Source organism: Amblyomma americanum, chromosome 6, assembly GCF_052857255.1.
Source record: "Amblyomma americanum isolate KBUSLIRL-KWMA chromosome 6, ASM5285725v1, whole genome shotgun sequence".
Classification (NCBI taxonomy): domain Eukaryota; kingdom Metazoa; phylum Arthropoda; class Arachnida; order Ixodida; family Ixodidae; genus Amblyomma; species Amblyomma americanum.
Genome location: NC_135502.1, coordinates 108952008 through 108972732, shown reverse-complemented (window position 1 = coordinate 108972732; position 20725 = coordinate 108952008). Strand labels below are relative to the sequence as shown.

The 20725-nt window shown below is 49.3% G+C and overlaps 1 protein-coding gene across 1 annotated transcript; it reads right to left on the bottom strand.

The window, feature by feature from the left end:
* Nucleotides 1-13308: 13308 nt before the first annotated feature.
* Nucleotides 13309-16633, bottom strand: LOC144094900 (uncharacterized). The gene is made up of 2 exons (XM_077628769.1): nt 16359-16633; nt 13309-13870 (listed from the first exon to the last, which is right to left on the bottom strand). The coding sequence occupies exons 1-2, from the start codon at nt 16539-16541 to the stop codon at nt 13598-13600; spliced, it is 456 nt and encodes a 151-aa protein (XP_077484895.1). The 5' UTR covers nt 16542-16633; the 3' UTR covers nt 13309-13597.
* Nucleotides 16634-20725: the final 4092 nt, after the last annotated feature.

Here is a 20725-nt window from a genome sequence, read left to right as displayed (position 1 = left end):
TGGGACAGTTGACTAGGCCACTTTCAGAAGAATGCTGTTCGATGCCTCTTTGGAGCTATTGGAGACACTGTGAAGGACAAATGTGACACATTTTGTCTAGGAAAGCTAAGGCGAAGCAGTTTCCCAAAGGGAGAGGAAACACGGGCTAAGATTCCACTGGAGCTGGTGCATTCAGATGTGGTTGGAAAGATCACACCAACGACCAAAGGGGGCTCCAGTTACTTTGTAACCTTCAAAGACGACTACTCAAGATATACTGTGGTGTATCCCTTGAAGGCCAAAAGCCAAGTGCTTCAGAATTTTGACAAGTACAGACGCATGGCGGAAAATCTGCATAACACGAAGGTGAAGACGCTGCGAAGTGACAATGAAGGAGAGTACACAAGCAAAGACTTCAACGAGTACCTGTCCAAGCATGGTATAAGGCACCAGCTGACCATTCCTGGCACGCCTGAGCAGAATGGAGTCATAGAGAGAATTAACCAAACAGCGCTTGACATGACGAGGTGCCTTTTCATCGAATCAGGTGTCACAAAAAGGCTCTGGGCTGATGCCGTTGTCACTGCAAGTCACATCAGAAACAAGTGCCCGTCGAAGGCGGTTGGAGGAGAGTCACCAGAAGCTCTGTGGACAGGGGGAGAAGTGAAACTGTACAACCTAAGAGTGTTTGGGTGCAGAACATGGAGTGTGCGAAACAGACGGTGCAGGGGGAGCAAGTTGTACTCGAAAGCAGAAGAGTGTATAATGGTCGGCTACCCAGAAGGAGTGAAGGGGTACAAGCTGTGGAACCAGAAGGAAGATCGCTTCTTTGTAAGTCGGGACGTACCCTTTGAAGAAGAGTCCTTCCTATGCAAGCTTACCCAAGTTGCAAGTGGCACGACTGAAGCACATAGCGACCCTTATTGCACAATCATGTTACAAGTTGAGGACAGCTTGAGCTTGCCACATGATACTGATTACAACTATGCTGAAGAAGTTGGCTCATCAACTCATGAAGACGAGGCAACTACACAGAACAAAGGAGCTACGCAGCGACTGTCAAGCTTGACAGATTGTAGTACACAGGCAAAAAGACGGTCGGAAAGACTAGCAAACAAGAAACCAGGTCAAAGGGAATTGTCACGGCTGCTGCACAGCCAGGCAAAACAGCCAAAGAGATTCAGAATCTATACACGAAGCTTTATCTGCACCAGAAAAGGAGTAATGGAAAGCAGCTATACAGAATGAACTGGACAGCCTCGAAGCTTCCAATACATGGGAACTAGTGCCACGAATGAAAGACAGACAAGTCGTAAAATGCAAGTGGATGTTCCGCAAGAAGCACAACGAAAATGGTGACCTAGAGCGATACAAGGCACGGTTGGTTGCATGCGGATACTCACAAGTGAAAAGTACCGATTACAAGGAAACCTTCTTTCCTGTAGTGAAGCTGAAGTCCGTCAGGACACTGCTGGCCATAGCAGTTGAGAGGAATTGGAAGATCCACCAAATGGACATCACGGCAGGATGCTTAAATATTATTCTGAAGGAGACCGTCTAAATTGAACAACCGCAGCCTTGAATGACTGTAAGAAGGATGAAGTCTGCCTTCTGTAGAAGAGCCCTTACGGGCTACAACAGTCTCGAGGTGAGTGGAACCTTGCTTTGGACAAAATGCTCAATCCAAAAGGGATGACAGGATCGAACGCAGAACCCTGTGTTTATGTCAGCAAGAAGTACCTCATCGCAGGAGTCTGCGTTGATGACTTGCTGATCATCTCAGAAGATGAGAAACAGATTGCCGACTTCAAGAGCAGCTTGGGTGAAGAATTTGATGCAAGAGACTTAGGTGAAGCAAGCCACATTCTTTCCATACGACTGAAGAAAGAAAAAGATGGAAAATTAACACTGGGGGCACCAAACAGCCTAACTCCCCCACAGTGGGTATGTGCCAGCATTGTTTGAGGCCAACCAACCAACCAACCAGACGGCCTACGCTAACGACATACTGGAGACTTTTGGCATGTCAGACGCAAAGGCAGCATCATCTCCTTTGGATCCTAGAAGCAAGTACTAAAGAGGAGAAAACAATAACCCATCAAGTGAGGACCTGCCCCGCAAGTACAGACAAGCAATTGGTGCGCGGCTTTACCTCGTCGGAGGCACAAGGCCGTTCAATGACCCAGTTCAATGAACATACCACAGAAAAACATTGGAATGGCACAAGGCACATTGTTCGCTATGTGAAACAGACAAAGAATAATGCACTAGTCTACCAGAGAACTAGGAAGTGCATACAAGCCTTTTGCGACGCAGACTGGGCTAGTGACAAGGCTGACAGGAAGTCATTCAGCAGGTACGTGTTCACGCTAGCTGCGATTTACTGGAGTAGTAAGAAGCAGCAAAGCACTGCATTGTCAACAGTCGATGCGGAATATGTAGCAATGTGTCACGCTACAAAGGAAGTAATGTGGCTCCAAAATTTAATGAAGAAAATTAATGCGCACGAATTCATGAAAGAACCACAGATTTTATTGGCTGACAACCAGGGTGTAATTGCGCTTGTGAAAATCCAAGTTACTTCACATTGACCTCGAGTATTATTTCCTGTGAGAAAAGGCCGAGGAGAGAAACTTACAACTCCAGTATGTCGAATCGTCGAAAAACTGTGCTGACCTCTACACTAAGGCCTTAAATGGAAAAATGACTCTCAACCAATGTGAGTGTTTGGGCATCAAAGGTGTGAACGCAATGACAGTCCATTAAAGGGGAGTGTAATGGCCAGTCACGAGAAGGCGCCATGTATCCGTGGTTGGTGCGCCGTCACCGTTCCCCCTTTTCGAATCCACCCTTGTTTTCCTCCCTCTCGTTCCATTTTGCTCTGTGTTATTAAAACAAAATGGCAGCTTGAAAGTTGTTCGTCGTTTCGTTGGCTTCGCTGATGCCAAATCCATTCAATCCGCGAGCCCAAAAGATCTGGTCAGCCTGCGTACTCAACAAAACCTACAATATCAAATTCAAGCCTACATGTAGAAGTTAAAAATAGATGGAAACGGAAAGCCAGACAATACCAAAACAACATTTCTGACACCTGAATCCTCTTACCTTAGCCACGCAAGTTTAAAATTGTGGTGTCGGGCCAGGAGCCCGCACGGAGTGGAGACTCAGAATGACATGATGAATCCCATTTCATTCAGGTGGGGTGGGTTCATATAGGGGAGTAACCACATGATCATTAATAGCCAATAACAAGTACACATGTACACACATGTCACATGTTCGCCGAGCGCTGGAACGCTCAGAGAACCTGTATTTTCTATCACTGGTGGCTACATTCTTCCCAGAGAAGACATTGGACGTTGCAACTTGCCTTCAGTGATCCAGAGTTGCACGTACATTTCAAAGTTCATCGCCCTCAGTGGGAAAGTGCTATAATGGACAATCGAAGAAGGAACCTGGCCTTTAGGCCTATATAGGCTATATGCTGATTTGGAACATTCTCTCTTCTACCCCGTCATTATTCAATCCCATTTTCTACCCCCCTCTCCATCCTCCCGGCATGCCTGGCTGCCCAGCTGAATGACGACTTGGCGCTAATCCGACAAGCTACTGACTTGCATAGCGCTTAATATATCAATTAATAACTTCTCACTCTCCATTCAGCACGCCGACGAACAGCTCGAAGCCCTCTAACTCTACTTCGATAGTAGTTGTAGGCACAATTAAAAACTTCGTGGTGTTACGCACAAAGGACGCGACCAGACCCGTTAATTTATGCGTCTATTTCCTCAACGGCGATGTTAGCGCAAGATTCGCCACAGAACGCCTTTAAGGCGGGCCGGTCTTCATTGTACAGGAAACAAAATGTAGGGGGCGTGCCAGTTAACACGCACATACGTTGGAATGTGGTCACTTCCACGAGCTTCGACATCACAGCACTTACCAGCAGAGGACAGACTTTAGGGACTTTAAAATAGAGGAACGCTATCGATTATGAGCATAGGAGAATACCGGGGCTCAGTGCGCAGACGTCGGGCAATAACCAAAGGGAGGGGCTTTATTGTCCAGCGTCTGTGTACTGGCGCCCCACTATTCCGCTATTCGCTTATACACCTGACCGACAGGGTCACCCTATAATAAATGTCTCTTGAGAAAAAAACGCGAGGTCCATTCAACTTCTGTAGGTTGTGGCACGAACGTAGCTGATAGCGTCGAGCGCGCACACTCTAAATAGAACGGAGTAAAAACAGAGTGGTGTCCTCTAGCGTACACCAATTTATTAAAGGGTGTACGCAGCTTACTCCCTTTTTACTCACATATAAGCGTATTCGAGTGCCGAGAGCAGGTGACAGGTGGCGCCACTCGTAGGCATGGCTGACGATTTTCTGACCGGCGATTGGTTGGTTGATGGTTGAGGTGTTGAATGCTACAGGTGGGGGCTTTATCTGCCGGCAATTGCTCCACCGCAGCGTCCCTTCGATATTAACAACGCCGCATCTACCCCGCTAAGCGCACTGTCTCTTATAATAGCACACATTCTCTCCCACAGTCACCATCTATGCTCACAATCAATCCACACAGTTCACATCACAGTCCACTCCAGAAGTCACCATCTATGCACATATTCAGTCACAGTAGAACATACGCCATTGTAGTGCCACACTCCATAAACACATTCACTCACAGTATAAAGTAGTCCACTCCGGAAGACACCATCTACGCACACATTCAATCACAGTAGGCCATAGTCCGTTCCTGCTGTCACCATTTAAAAACAAGATCCGTGTTCTGCAGAAATGTTAAAAGAAGGCGTGCAGCCTCCCTTCTGCATGTCTGGTTTCCACTCGGGTAGACAATGTCCTGCACTGTGCTGTAACGGGTTCCTGTCTTCTTGAAGAAAGCGAACATCACCTGCCTTTCCGCGTTGTACTCTGGGCAGTACATAATATAATGTTCGATATCCCCGCACACACCACATAAAGAGCAGAGCGGAGACGATGCTATGCCGGTCTTATGCATCCATGCAGGAGTGCGAGCAGAGGCCATGCGAATTCGATGTAGAAGGGTCGCCTGAGATCTTCTCAGTCCCTTGGTCACACATGGCTTGTGGGACGCATTCCACAGGGTACTGAAGTGATCGAGCACCGTTTTCCTGCAGAAACTTTTTCCATCCTGAGGTACTTTTTTTGATGGAATCCTTGAGAGAGCTTTATGGGCGAGACTGTCTGGCACCTCATTACCGTTGACTCCTATGTGAGAGGGCACCCACTGGAAATGTAGAGTAGAGCCTCTACTGTGAAGATTCTGCACCAAGCGCAGAGAGCTTAGAGACAAGGCAACAGCAGGGAATCCGCGCTCTAACCTCTGAAGGGCAGATTTTGAATCAGTTTGGATGACAACAGGTTGAGCCGGACAAGACCCTAACTTCCGTAAAGCCGCCTCAATAGCAACACTTTAAGCCGTTGTGGAGGATACGACAGCAGTACAGCGTACGGACCACTTACAGTCCAAAGAAGGAATGTAAAAAGCCGCTGCGCTAGCTTGTTTGACCTTGTCCACAGAACTATCCGTGAAAATTTGAAGATGGCAGGCATACTCTGTTTCCAAGTATTCCAGTAAAAGCGAACGCGATGCTGCCAAAGGAAAGCTGCGCTTTGCGCTCACATGGGGAATTGTGACCTTACAGTCGAGGGTCGGAAAAGACCAGAGGGGTTTCAACCGTTTCCTTTGCCTTTGGACATTAATGCCTAAAGAACTAAGACTATTGAGTGCCAAGTAAGCCTTCGACTCATATCTCTTGCAGAGCCGCTGGAGAAGGGATCGCCCAGCTACCGTCCCTCTTAAGCGGTCAAGATGCATTAATAGTCTCTGAGAAGCAATAAGGCTAAGAGGTTTCGATAGGGACTCATGAAGTACTGCCTTATTCGCAGCCGCCTGGGGAACTCCAATGGCTCTTCTTAGGCCCTTTCTGTGGACAACTTCGAGACGCTCAAGTTGTGATGCCGAGGGGGAAATTTAATGTAATTGATACATTATCCGGCTGACCACCAGCGCTTTATGAAGTTTGACCATTGAAGAAGGATGGTTTCCCCATTGCTCACGTGCAATTCTACGGATCACATTGAGACGAGAAGATACAGATGAAACAATCGCGTCTACAGCTTTTCGCCACTGTAGACGGGAGTCAATAATGACGCCCAGGAAACGCGCGTGGTTGAATTGATGGATGCAAGAGTGACCGAGGTCTATCTTCAACCGCGCTTGACGTCTTCCTACACCTGGAAACAGAATAAAGCCGGATTTGTCCACTGAGAGAGACAACCCCACACCTTGAAGGTAAGCTTGTGCCGAAAGTATAGCCTGTCCAGCTATCAGGGCTAATCGCTTGTGTTGGTAGCCAGTAATCCAAATACAGATGTCGTCAGCATAAAGTGACATACGCACTTGCCTGCAACTTTTTTCAATGAATCGGGTAGGCTAGCCATTACGGCGTTAAAGAGCGTGGGGGAAAGAACACTTCCTTGAGGCACACCTCGTGATAGAACCCTTTCGGTGCTTAACGTACTCCCTAACAGTACACGAACCGCGCGATCACTTATAAACTTGTAAATGAATCTTAACATATGGCCCTGTATGCCCATGCCTTGCAAATTGTTTAGAATTGAGCTCTGAAGCACGCTGTCGTAAGCTTTCGCAACATCAAGAAAAATGGCTAAGGTGGAAAGGCCGAAAGCTCTCTGGTGTTCAATGTGACTGATCAAGTCTAAGACGCTATCTTGGGCACTAAGACCTCGGCGGAATCCTGTCATACATGATGGCAGTGCCTTGCTGTCCTCAAGCCACCATGATAAGCGTTCATTTACCAGCTTCTCCATCAACTTAGCTACACAGGAGGTCAATGACACAGGGCGATACGAGGCAAGGTCTGTCATGACTTTGCCAGGCTTCAGTACTGGAACTACATGTGCCACCTTCTATGACGGAGGAACATCGCAAGTCTCCCAAACTCGATTGATGAAGTTGAGGAGCTCCTTTCTGAGTTGCAAGGGCAGATTATTCAGCATTTGAGTGGTGATGCCGTCGGGACCTGGTGAACACCGGCGCCGCAGGCCACTGAGCGCAGTCTGATGCTCACGAAGCGTGAACGGGACGTCCATGATAGACCTGGAGGAGGCAGGTGGTGTGTATATATATATATATATATATATATATATATATATATATATATATATATATATATATATATATATATATATATATATATATATATATATATATATATATATATATATATTCCAGAATCAGAGTGTACTAGTGCGTCTGCAAATTCCTCTGCCAAGCACGCAATAGGTTTTTCCTTGCGTATTGCAAGAGCTTCAAAAGGCTTCGAAGGGCGAGATTCTCCAGCAAGGCTGCCAATAACTCGCCATATTCTCGTTATCAGTGAGACCACAGTGAAACTAGCACAGAATGAGGCCCATTGCGACCTGCACAGCTTGTTCGTGTGCCGTCTAATAGCAGAATTCAGCCTATTGAAGGTCGTCCTCAGTTGCCTGTCGTCCTTCTTCCGCACGAGTTGGCGCTCCGCCCTTCTTCTCGCTGCGCAAAGGTTCCTGAGTTTTAAATCCGGGGTCGGAAAATGATCAGGTAACTTGACCGCCGTAGTTGCTGCTAGCTTACTAGAAATCATTTTGTCAACATCATCACCAGAAACACGTTCTAGGTGCTTTCTGTACTTGTCCCAGTTGACCACGTTGCTAATTTTAGGACCATGCATACGAAAGTCGGCAGCAAACACAAAAATCGGATAGTGATCACTTCCCATGCGGTCAGGCGCTGTTGACCAACTCACGCGGACGTCAGGTGAATGCAGTGTCAGGTCTATAGCTGTCGCTGAGGCTGAAGGCCGGAAAAAAGTGGGGCTTCCGTCATTGGCAACACACAGGTCCAAACTGTCAATAACCTCTACAAGTTTGCGTCCACGGGAATCAGTGTTCCTGTCACCCCAAACGGCATGATGGGCATTGAAATCACCGCAGATGATTCTAGGTGCTGGGAAGCGGTCGCAGAGCTGCTGTAGAAACAAATCTAATGCTACCTTCTTCCGTGGAGACGCGTACACGAATGCAATAGAAAGGGTTCGAGAGCCGAGCTGTATTCTCACAGCCGCTACCCAATGTCATCCGTGCAAAGATCGGCAACGCTTAGAGAAACATGTGGAATTTCTCTTCTTATGTAAAGCGCAGCACTTCCTGCAGGAAATGACTTTATGCTGCAGTTTTTATGGGCGACATATCAAGTCAAACATCTCCCGCTTGGCAGGCCAGCTTCTGACAGGGCCAATACTGGAACACAAGACTCTTTAATAATAATTGGTTTTGGGGGGAAAGGAAATGGCGCAGTATCTGTCTCATATATCGTTGACTCTTTCAAGAATAGTTTTAGTTCAGCTAAGCGACTTAAAATCCCAGCGCAGTTCCACTGCAATATAAACGGCAATTTTCGGTGCATATGAGATCCACGAGGTTTAGCCCCATCCACTTTAGTTCGCAAGGAAGTTTGCTGCGAAGGTGGAAATTAGAGACTCAAAAGAAAGCACCAGCTGTAGGAAGTTCTTCAGGTTACCAGGCGCCATCGCTGGAACATGTGAACGCAGGGCCCCAAACAAAACATGAAGACGGTCAGACATACCTTGATTTTTGAGCTCCTTATTTTGCGCAACGCACTCACTTACAACATCGACAAAAGATGCCGACGGGGACACACTCTCGGCCGCAGTATCTGGTTTTTTTGTCACTTGTGCATATGAGGGTCCCCCCTTGCCTTGGAGTCTGGCTGTGATCCGGCCGCTCAGGAACATGGACACTTTTTGCTGGAGGTCGAAAAGTCGACTCGCGCGCACTGGGCCTTGGCGTCTTGCTGGACTCAGGTCTCTTAAGGACATTGTTGGGCAACGCAAGAACATCAGACTCCAATACTGGGAACTCGTCTAATCCTGGGACAGGCGTCTCAGTCGGTGGGGGTTTTGGACCAGCAATAAAGGACATCCAACGGTGCAGAGCGCTCACATGGAAGGGGCAGCCTCCGAAACTCGCTGGATGATCGCCACCGCAATTGGCGCAAGCAAAATCTGCCCTGCAGGTTTTAAAGTCGTGGTCGCCTCCGCACCGCTAACAGCGTCGATCCTTTGTGCAAACTTTGGCCACGTGCCCAAACCGTTGGCATCTAAAACACCGTGGAGGAGCTTCAGTGAAATCTGCAACTGCGTGTTTTGTGAATCCCATATCAATTATATCGGGGCGCTCTGAGTTGGGAGCGAATGTCAACACGATATAGTTGGTAGGTTTCACAGCCCATTCTTTTCCTGGAGACTCCACACGACGCACAAGTCGTTTCAGGTGCATGCAGCACACCTTGTGGTTTCAGATAATCAAGTAGGTCGCGTTCTGAATACCACTTTGGTACACCCTTAATAACACAGGTGTTCTTCATGTAGGAATGGGGCAACCGCACATTAACTTTGATGCTAAAAATCTGAGAGCTCTGCGGGAGCTTGTCAACCTGCTCTTCCGTCGAGACTTCCAGCTGAAGAGCACCGTGCATGGTGAACCGACTTCGAATCGGAGCTGATCCCAGCAGTGTTTGAATGGCCGCGAAAAGTAAGATGGGATTCTTCTCTCTTAAATCAACCCCCTTTTCTGTGGGCTCAACCACTTACGGGAACCCTACCGTTCGTTGCTTGCGATGACTCACCAACTTGAAGCCCTCGTTGTCCACGTCAGCCATACCGGCCACTGACTCGTCACCGTCCACGATCGTTGACTCAGCCCCACTAAGCGATGAGCTCTCGCTGGACGGGTGGTCGAGTCCATGTTCTGGTCACTCCACAGCCTGGGAAGCCATGGCCGCCTCTTCCGAGTCAGCCTCCTTTGAATGGCGTGGTCCCTTTAGGCTTGCCGGCGCCGGAGCAGCCATACTCTTCCCGTAGGGACAGTACCGCCTTGAATATGCTGCCGTCCTCGAATATTCAAATAAAACTAGGTAAATTAGGAAAAATTAGCTAAATAAACAGAGCTGAGGCGACAGGCGATCGAACAAACATCTTCGTCTTCCTCTTCCTTCTGACCGGCGCTAGGACTCGCATTCGCACGTTCGCGGCCCCACCATTGCTTGCGCTGCAGCAGCGATGGGAGTGGCTTTCGAAAATCTTTAAATTGATACCGATATATTATACCTAAGCTAGGCTACAAGCTTTTTGATAAACAAGGAGCCTAACAGTAGTAGTTAAAATATTAACTATAAAATATTATTAACCAGCATGCTTATTGGCACTTCTTAGCTGTATTCTGATATACTCCACCGATGCTACGCTTAAGAAGGCACTGTTCTAACTAAAAAGCCTATTTTTAAGAACTGCTGATAGTTTAAGGCGAAACACACAGTTGATGTGATTGATCGCATGTTCCACCCAGAACAGGCTCCGGGGTGCAATCACTGACCGCGGTCTGGCCGTGGCCCGTGGCGGCGCCGTGGCCCCCGTGGTGGCGCTGTGGCCACCGTGGCGGCGCCGTGGCTGGTTACGTGGCTGTGCACGTGGTGTGGAGCAGCTGCCGAGTGTGGAGGGGAGGGAAGAGTTCAGAGGGGACAGGGGGAGAGTGAATTCACTTCCAGGGATGAAGATGATAAAGGAACGCTCAGCGAAACGCAACGGCGAAACACTGACTTTGCAATTCGACTGAACCCGCCACGGTGGCTCAGTCGTTAGGGCGCTCGACTACTGATCCGGGGTTCCCGGGTTCGAACGCGACCGCGGCGGCTGCGTTTTTATGGAGGAAAAACGCTAAGGCGCCCGTCTGCTGTGCGATGTCAGTGCACGTTAAAGATCCCCAGGTGGTCGAAATTATTCCGGAGCCCTCCACTACGGCACCTCTTCTTCCTTTATTCTTTCACTCGCTCCTTTATCCCTTCCCTTACGGCGTGGTTCAGGTGTCCAACGATATATGAGACAGATACTGCGCCATTTCCTTTCCCCCAAATCAATTATTATTATTATTATTATTATTATTATTATTATTATTATTATTATTATTATTATTATTATTATTATTATTATTATTATTATTATTATTATTATTCGACTGAGCGAGTTCCACTCGGCCAGCTGTAGCTATCGCGTCACTCCGGGTTTAACCAGAGCTAAACCACAGCCACTTTTCTGGAAGCTAAATTGGTCGTGGCCTGCAAGTACCATCTAATTAGGAGTATTTCTTGGTTGCGCACGTCGGAAAGCGTTCAACCGCATGTGCTGAGGGTAAAATTGCGGTTGTGCACCTCTACCCATGGCACATTTGGAGAAGCTCGTGCCTCCCCGATATTGACCCGCCATACGAACCTTGTCGAGTGGATTTAAGAGACCTGCCGCCGCTCTCGTAATTGCCTTCCGCTGATTAGTCGGACAGCACTGCTTCAAGGGCTGTAAGAAATGAGTACACTACAACCTGAAATGGCTCACTCTCCCGACTGTCCGGAGGATACGGCGGATATAGAACACATATCCTGAACTCATTTAACACTGCCATTATCCTTCCTTTATTTCCCCTACCCTCCCCCTTCCTCCTGGAACGTTTGGCTTCATTTAGACTTTGCGGATTACCAACGAGGATTTAGCGAAGCAAGCGCTTTTTTTTCACGGTGCAACCCGTAGTACTGGCCTCCAAAAACAGTTACCCGACCCCCCTCCTCCCATATACCGTCCGGTTTTGCTCCCCCACATCTTCTCATCAAGGCATTGCGGGTGGTGCCTTAACCATCGGTAAATCTGCATAAGCCGGCGCTAATGCTTACCAATAGAGACTCGTAACCCTGAACTCGGCAATATAGCAACTACTGGATCGAGCAGTATCTAATCAATCGTATCCATGCAATCAGCCAAAATTGACTTCATTGCGAAATCCGCTCACGTAATATCTGATGCCGCGTAAGGTTCAGTGTTAGGGCCCTTGCTTACTTTTTAATTCATCTACACGCCTTTTCCCAAATGACTGCGCCATTTATGCGCACAAAACTACCACGACGGATGTTCTGTTAGTTTTCCTTTCCGCATGGACCACATTCAACATGCCCGTGATTGCTTGCTTGGCATCTCCGCTACCTTTGATATTCTCTTGCCCTGGAGTGAACCGGTGTTTTGGTGCATTGCGGTTGGGCCACCCGTCGGGTGAGACCACGGCTGGCGAATCCAGATATACTAACTGCACAGAAGGCATGTCTGTCAAGGAAACATTTCTGAAACAGGATTTAACGGAACGCCGTCCACCTTGGAATTTGAGGAACGACAGAATGCAGCTGCGTACAATATTAGCGCAATAATTCAGTGCGGGAGGGGACACATTTAGTTATTACTCCGGTTGGTCCACTAACCCTACATTCACTTCCTTCGGGTCATGTTCTACAATACAAAAACCTACATGGGATGCTGCTCCACAGGGCATCCGAATGGATTGTTGTCACTATATACCAAGAACTCTGCGCTCTTGCTTCCAACTTCACGCTCCACGCATCCCGAGTACATAACTACAAATCAATAATGCGGTGCCTCTGTTGCAACACCGAAGTTCCCTTCGTATCAAAATTTTTTTTCTGGGGAGCTCGACCTCTCCAACAAAACAAGTATAAGGATGCAACAGCCGCTCCCAACAGAACGGCACCGCGTGTCTGCATCAACTAAATTTTGATACCCCCCCCCCCCCCCCCCCGAGTCCTTAGCGCCTGTATAAACAGTCAACACTCCCATCCGTGAAAGGCAGTGTACCCTTACTGTAGAGTGTTGACACGGCTTGACACGACGTGCACATGGTTATGAGACACGCTATGATGGAAGGCTTCCAAAGAATGTGACCTATTATCACGATTCTTTACTTTGTGTGCCTAATGCGGTCGTCCATGATGTCCTTGCCTGATGTCCTTGAAGTCTCTGCCTTCATTAACATATAGTGCGGGGAAAGACCGTGAACACGAAGGCGCAGATGAACGCGCTCCGGTTCAGGCCCAATAGGGTGTCCGCCAAGGTTCTGATCATCGCGTGCAATCAGACTACGATTAATTTTCTTCGCCGACACTGTGCTCAGCGGCATCTGCGAAGGCTATTGAGTAGACCACGGGATGAAACCGCGGGAAGGCTCTTGGAGCTACTGGATCAAGCCTTGCCTGATACATTTATTCTTATGTCGTCAAAACAGCTACCTTGTTTTTAACATGGCCAGGCTTTGTAAAATCTGCTATGCAAATGTTGAATAGCATGTAATAAAGGATGTTTTTAAGATGGCCAGGCTTTGTAAAATCTGCTATGCAAATGTTGAATAGCATGTCCGTTTACGAATGCGGACATAAAGGTGGCGCGTACAAAAGCAGACGAACGTGGTGCTGCGCCCGAAGCGTTCGCGCTGCAGCGAGCCACAATACTTCTCGACTTGCGCAGGCATTCGAGCCGCAGAGCAACGTTCCGAGTTCATAAATGCATACTCGTACGAAATGTACGGGGTAAAAATGGCAATGAGATTAAAATGAAAGTAAAAAATGCAAATGAGTGAGCGCCGCTTCCTGGCACGCGGGCAGGCGCTCAGTACAGCCCAGGAGCTGAGACCGCCGAGTCGTGGGCCGCGGGCTCCTCCATGTCGTCCTCCGTGAGGGCGCCGACGGGTTCGGCGGATTCGGCGGACGCGCTGTCATTCGCGCCGGTGACTTCCAACGGCTTCGGCGAGGAGGCAGGGGTGACCGGAGCCGTCGTCGAGTCCTTGTCCCCCTTGAGCGCGTAGAAGGTGGCCGCTGCCGACAGCGTGATGGCCACCAGCGCCACGCCGAAGATGAGGCCCATGCTGGGGCCGGCGCCCATCTGCAAAGCATGGACAGAAAAGAGGCCACAGCATGTGAGCATCCCCTTTGTCGCCGGATTCTGCACGAGTAACAGGCGTGTTCGCTCCCGCTGCCCCAGTGACGCTGTACCAACGTGGTTTGAGCGATTCAAGGCATAAATATCAGCATTCATGGCGACGTCACTATGTTGACTCGTTCCTTTTGCTTTTTTCGTCACTAGTCACTGCAGCAGGTCGTGTCCTGAGCAAGGAAGCTTTCAAGAGGCCCAAGCCATTTCTCTTGAGAAATTCAATTTTCCAGTTTAAAACTCCATTGGTGATTGCTGTATGGGCATGCACAAACTCTCGCACAAAGTGTGATTACACCGGTTCGAAATCATGACATCGAAACACAAAAGTTTGTCTGCTGAGTAGTCGAGGGGACAGGGAATCGTTTATTTTTTTATTTTTAAGAAGCACGTGCACGCTAGAAACGCAGGAAAAATAATGCTGTTACGGATGACAGCCTGTCTGAATGAAAATGGCGGGTGACACGTGCTATGCCAGGCTCACTAAAATTGAGAAATAATTTATTGCGTTCGCTCGTTGACGTAAAAGAGTGCTGTATCCTGAATATAAATGGTGCTAAATTCGTCTGAAACAATCATTTCTAGCTGTTGCAAACTTCCTGAAAATGTTCTGAATTCGCAATGTGCACAGTCCTGGACAAAGCGCCTGCGAGGATAAAGCACGTTAGAGCGGTTCTGGATTTTTAACGCCAGGCTCAGATTTTTAAGCGGTATTCACACGCGCGTTGTATCAACTCTTACGGTCGTGGCTGTATATGTGCGCGTCACATGACCGAAACATCCCCCCCACCCGCCCCCCTCTAGAGCCCGAGGATGCGCCGACGTTTGCGTTTAGGCAGCGGGGACGGCATCGTTCGCTCCGCCGACAAGAACCGCCCCTGTCTTAGGCGGAGGTCTCCATGATAGAAGCGTTTTCATTGTAGATCTGGGAGATCGTAGCTTGTGGTATGCCAGATTCGGCACCGAAATTGCCTCGTGAGTGAAAGCAATGTGCATTCGTGACGGATAAGTCGCAGCATAACTCTGTGCCGATAAATGCACGAAACAAGTCCTGTTAAGCCCGCGTGTCATGCAGTAGCTGTTGTCTAGAAACCACTTGGAAACTCCGCAGCACGATTCCTCTGACGTCATGCTGCAAGACTCTGGGCGTTGTGTATAAACAGCGGTAATACTGCCGCTGTAGTAATAGCCAAGGAGTAGTATTATAGGATGGACCGCAGCGGTGGCCTAGTGGTTTGAGCATCCGCCTCGCATGCGGGAGTTGCGGGGTTCGATCCCCAGTGCCGCCGGGTGCCCACCGGAGATACAATGTCTACAAGCTTTCCCGTGGCCTGGTTCTCGGCATATTTATGGTAAAATGACCAGAAAATAGGTCTTTGACTCCACCTTGAGTAGTCGAAAACTGTTCCATAGCGCTCTTTGGCCACAGAAGCCTTTGCGTCATAAAAAAAAATACTGGAATCATCTAGTGTCTTGAACACGCTCTGCGTAGCCTGTACACAGCGCTGCTGCACTGGGACACCTTAAGGCCGTTTCGAAAGAGGATTCTCCGTAGCCGCACTTCGGATATTTACAACTTTCTGGGAGCAGTAAGTTTTAAACGGACGTAGAATCAGCGATGAAGGCATTCTTTACGGCAGCGAGCCCACGAGGATAGCGGAACAACCAGGCCTCGAGGCGAAGGAACGCGCATTAATTTACAATTTGAGGGGTTCCCTGCAATTGATTAGTCGTGTCTGCATGCTATCTCCCTTCAAACCGTTTCCTTGGTTCACATGTTTTTGATGGCTAATAGCAGACTCCGGCCAGCGAGGATTTTATTCAACAAAGTAATTTTTATAGCGATATAATAGAATTCTCATTCAGGTTCCACTAGGATATTTGTACTTTCCATCGTTGCCTGGGAGAAAATCGACAATAAAAACAGCCCCCCCCCCCGCCTCTAACCGATGACTGCGCCTGCCCCATGCCCCTCCGAAACAACGCGTGTACAGACTTCGTCAAAAAGTACACAGCTGAAGGGGTCTGCAGCTTCATCGAGGCACCCTACTGAGCCCTGCAGCGCAGCTCCTTTTGCATACTCAGGGACCCTAATCTCACGAAGGCAGGAAGAACTTAATTCCTCAACCATTCCAAGCCTAGGACTGCCAGCTGTGCTCGGTAGGCTCGCTGCACGGCTTAGAAGCAAACCCCTTGGGCCGTATATTTTTGACAAAGACCGTACAACCCTTGAATGCGTATTTTCGAAAGCCCCACTCCCCGGCTTACGGTTCCTTTCATTCTTCGGTATTCGTGCTCAAAATCGTCCTCGGAAGACAGGCGAACGCGGAGGTTTAAACTTACGACAAAGTCTGATGCCATCTCCGACGCTTTTTGGCAAGGATAAATTTCCTCCTATAGACCTTGCGCCTCGCGTAATGAACACGCACTTGGTGCGCACCTGCTGCATCGGCGCGGCCTTGGGCTTCATGATGTCCTCCACTTCGTCCTCGTCGTCCTCGTACGTCTGCTGCGGCGCCACGTAGGTCGGCACGATGGGCGCCGTGCCGGTGGGGACGACCGACGCCGCCATCGACGGAGCCATGGGCGGCTTCTTCGCTGCGGGGTCTGCAGCAGCAGCCATCTTCTCTAGTCCTCTAGATCCGGGACTGTCGAGGTGCGGAACAGGCACTCGAGCTGCTTGGGCTGCGTGTGCTTCGCAGTCGGAGACGCCGGCTCTGCAAGCACGAGCAGCGCGAGTGTCCTGCCACCTCGCGCGACTTCGTCGTCCTCACGCAACCAACCATTTTCAAAGCTCCTTTGGTTGGCTTCGCCACAGTGCACGTTGACCAACAATTGGCGGCGCTGGCTGCCAGGCAGCCCCGCCCTCTACAATGAAGCAACTGCTGGCGGTTCGGTCACAGTGGCAAAGCCTGCAAATCGGCGTCCCGTTGCCCTGTTTGTGGAGAAGTTCATTCGTGTGACAGCTGCGCCTCTGATCAGCTTGTGTTGCCTTTGCAAGAGCAACCACTCAGCTGTTGATGTGAATTGATCAAAACGAGCTGACAATAAATAATCCGAGCGGAGCGATGCTAGAGAGCAGATGCATACGTCCTCCTTGACCGGAAGAAAGTTCGCACGCTAGCCACGTGCGTTCACAACTGCCGGTGATATTGAGTCCACTTTGATAAGTGCTTCGATTGTGTCCACAGTAGAACAGGCTCTTTCTGCAGAGGTTTAGAGTGTGCTGTGTAGTATTACCGAGGTTCTGCCTCAGCTTGTTGCAAGCTAATCTGTGCCATCTACATCATCTGTTCCGGCATCGATGTCTGCATTTGTCCCAACTGGTGCAGCTATAGCCATTCTTTGTCGCCTCCTGATGCGTCCCAAGTGCCGCCTGCTATTGGCGTTCCTGGTAGTCTCTCGTGCTTATATCTGTACTACGGACGCCGAAATGCTGTGCCCTTCCCAGAAGTGTCGAGCTCCTTCTTCACCTGCAAAGTCAGTTGTTCCGCAAGTAAAAACCAAGAAAGGACCTCCAAAATTATCTTTCAGACTGATGTTCTCAAGGAGGTTGTTGCTGCCTCTTTCATCGGCCCATAATCATGGCGGCTCTAAGGTTATTCAGTGTAATTGCGGCTTTGAAAACATGGTGTTAAAACACCGTGCCGGAGTCAATTAGGCGATGACCGAGCGGCCGCGGGAAGTGAACTTTCTCTGTTTGCGGGGGTATGGGCTAGAATCCCACTGCAGTATTTGGATGGGAAAGTTTCTTGCCGCTGACCATTCGGAAGGAAAGTTTCGGTGCTAGTTTCGGCACCGATTTCAGAACGCCGTTGGACTGAGTTTGCCGAAAATGGGAGGTGGACACATTTCATGCTTAAAACCATTATGTCCCAAGCATTCGTCAGCGCTTCATACGAAGTCGACACGGACGTGTTCGTCTGTAACACTAAGTGAATTTTGCGAGATCTGTGTGCTTGAAAGTATGTCGTATGTAGTGCTGTGCGAATCAGCTGACCCACAACTCGACCTTTGGCTTTATCAGTGGTTAGGGACCAGGCGGCTGCCGCTTCTTATGGAACCCGAGACTGAGGCTACACTCGTGGTTTCTCTTTTTGTTGATAGTTTCGCATCCGCCCGCCACATGCACGAACAAGAAAGTCACATCTACCGATTGTGAAGCCGATGAAGAAGAAAGATGGCTGCGACCGGCCGCATCGACGAGGCGACGCTACGCGACCTTATCGAGCCCGTGGGTGACTTGGACGAGCTTGACCAGGCGTGCTTCCACAAGGGTGATGACCGCTGGCGCCCGGTGGGAGGCGACGAGAGCTGGGACCACACGTTCGAGCGTACACTGGTCTACCTGCGCACCCAGCTGGGTTACTTCTTCGACTTCAACATCGCCGAGGGCAGTTTCGGGCGCCTGGTGCGCATGTACGACCCGGAGAACCGCGCCGAGGTCACCGTCTGGTTCAGCGGCGCCGTCAACGCGCGCCGCGAGAACCTTTGGCGAACGCTGTCCCACCCGAACCTCATGGAGCTGCTCCGGAGGATCAGGCACGGCAATTCCTGCACACTGTCGCGTAGAGAGGGCTGAGGAGCTGGCCGTAATGCCCACGTGGCTACCATGTATAAAGCTTCGAAACACCGTACTAAATATGCCTCCTGAGTTGAAAATATGAGCTTTGCCGGTCTAGTCAGAGCCGGGAATCTGTGACGTCAGCACCCTTTTGCTGCTGGCGTCGCGTTCTTAGTGCAGTCGTTCCTGGTCGTCATGTCAAGCAAAGGTGGCGTTCATATGTAACAGTGCCTATGGCCTTCCTTGACCGATTATAGTGGAAAGCACGGCAGATGCTTCCCTGTGCCAGCTGCAAGTAATAGGCGCAAGCATCAAAACTTAGACGAGCCTCTCTCCCGTCATTTTTAACGCCGGTAGCGTTAAGGAGCGCGCTTCGCAGAAAATCCGGCGTCGCCGTCGGCGTCTTGACCGTGTGCGAAAAATCTACGAAAAAATTGGCCACCTTGATCGCGTAACCTTGTGACATCACCATAACCTGCCGACCGTATTGTGAGAAAACTGACTATCGTGACAGGTGACAGTTAAATTAACGACTGGTCGAGAGAGGTTGCTAACCTGCGTCGAAGCTCCGCCGGTGGCAGCACTTGCCATCGCAGGGCGGTGGCGCATTGCTTAACCGCTGCACCACTGCGCCAGGAGCGGTAAAAGGGCTCCCAGGGATCTATGAATGTTAAATAGAGAAGAGAAATACTGCATATAGGAGAATCTACCCAATAAATCTATCGCATCAAACCCTTAAGGCGGCGCTTAAGAGTGCCCTCCAATTTTTTTCTTCATATTTCGCAATCGGGTATCGATGGCCACGCTGCAATTAACTCCATACTTAGCGCGATTCACTCTTGTTCGGCGCAGCAACGTACTATATATAAGATATTGCGAAGGAGAGGCTATTGGTCGAACTACAAAGCAGAGATTAGTGCTCCGGTATAGCTCTTGTGACCGCAGATACGGCTCACAAGACTGAAATAACGAACACTAAGAATGGGGTGGGGCGCATTTGGCAGGTTCTCTCACATCCTCAATGGCAGTTTACCAATACCCCTAAAAAAAAGTATACAACAGCTGTACCTTCCCGTTGCTCACTTATGGGGCAGAAATGGGGAGGCTAACGAAAACGGTTCTACTTGAATTCAGGATAACGCAGCGAGCTATGGTTGCTAACAAAATGACGTGGCAGCTGCACAAGCACTGTCAATAAGTTAGGTGAGGTTTATTATCTCTAGCTGCAAAAGTTTATTTTTAATTATCATTCACAGGACCAAGTCTTAGGGTTTTCGCGATAGACGACCCGCGTCTTGTAATCTGGAAAGAGGAGCGCATATATTACTTCGCCGCTTTCGTTCGTGCCCTAACCTTCATAAGTGCGATTCTCCCATTTTTCTTACGTATACATACATGTGTGACTGTTTCTGTGTTTACAGTTCACACATTAACGACTGATTCATGATTCGTGTCTGGATCGACTCAGGAACTGCTTAGTTTGACATCGCAACTGGAATAGACGACGCGGACTAATCGGCAGTGTTCGATTCACGTACGCCTTAACTCAGTAAAACGCGAGGCCATCCGAGCCTAGGATGTCCCTGCGCATTGCTTCCAGCCACACGGAAATTAGTGAAACGCTTCTACTAGGTTCTTCAATGCGCATCCCACACTCTTCCTCAGAGGCACGGCTAAAAATGTGAATCATTTACGACTTGTTTTCGAGCTGTCATGGAGACAGTCAGTTTGTTTTGGTGCACGAAATATACATTATGCAGTTACATTTTGACTCCTCGGTGACCAGTTGTCTCATGTTCGTCCATCCGCCCGCACAGGTGCACCATATAGCAAAGGTGCATCTATACTCCTGCTCTGCACATGTTCTCATCCTGTGCACAGGTGCATTTGTGCGGACGCCGAGCGCCGTGAACACGCCAGCTTCCTTTGTGCAGCTATTGTTGTACTAGACTGACTTCAGTGAGGCTCCACCTCACCAATACAGGCCTAATCTCGGGGCTGGATAACGGAGGAGAACCCACGTATTTACAGTCGCGTAGGTGATAGCCTCGAAGAAAAGATACAAACCTCTGTGGGAGCCCCGCTTAAGATAGGAGCAACGAGGACGGGAAATGCAGGTGAAGCACGGATTAGCCTGCAAGATTTTGGCTTCTCTTTCGTGGCCATCGAGCGCGGCTTGCCTTCCGGCGAGCAGTGCGCGCAGTGACGCAGAGCCCCTTCGTTCGACAGGGTGGACATCTGTG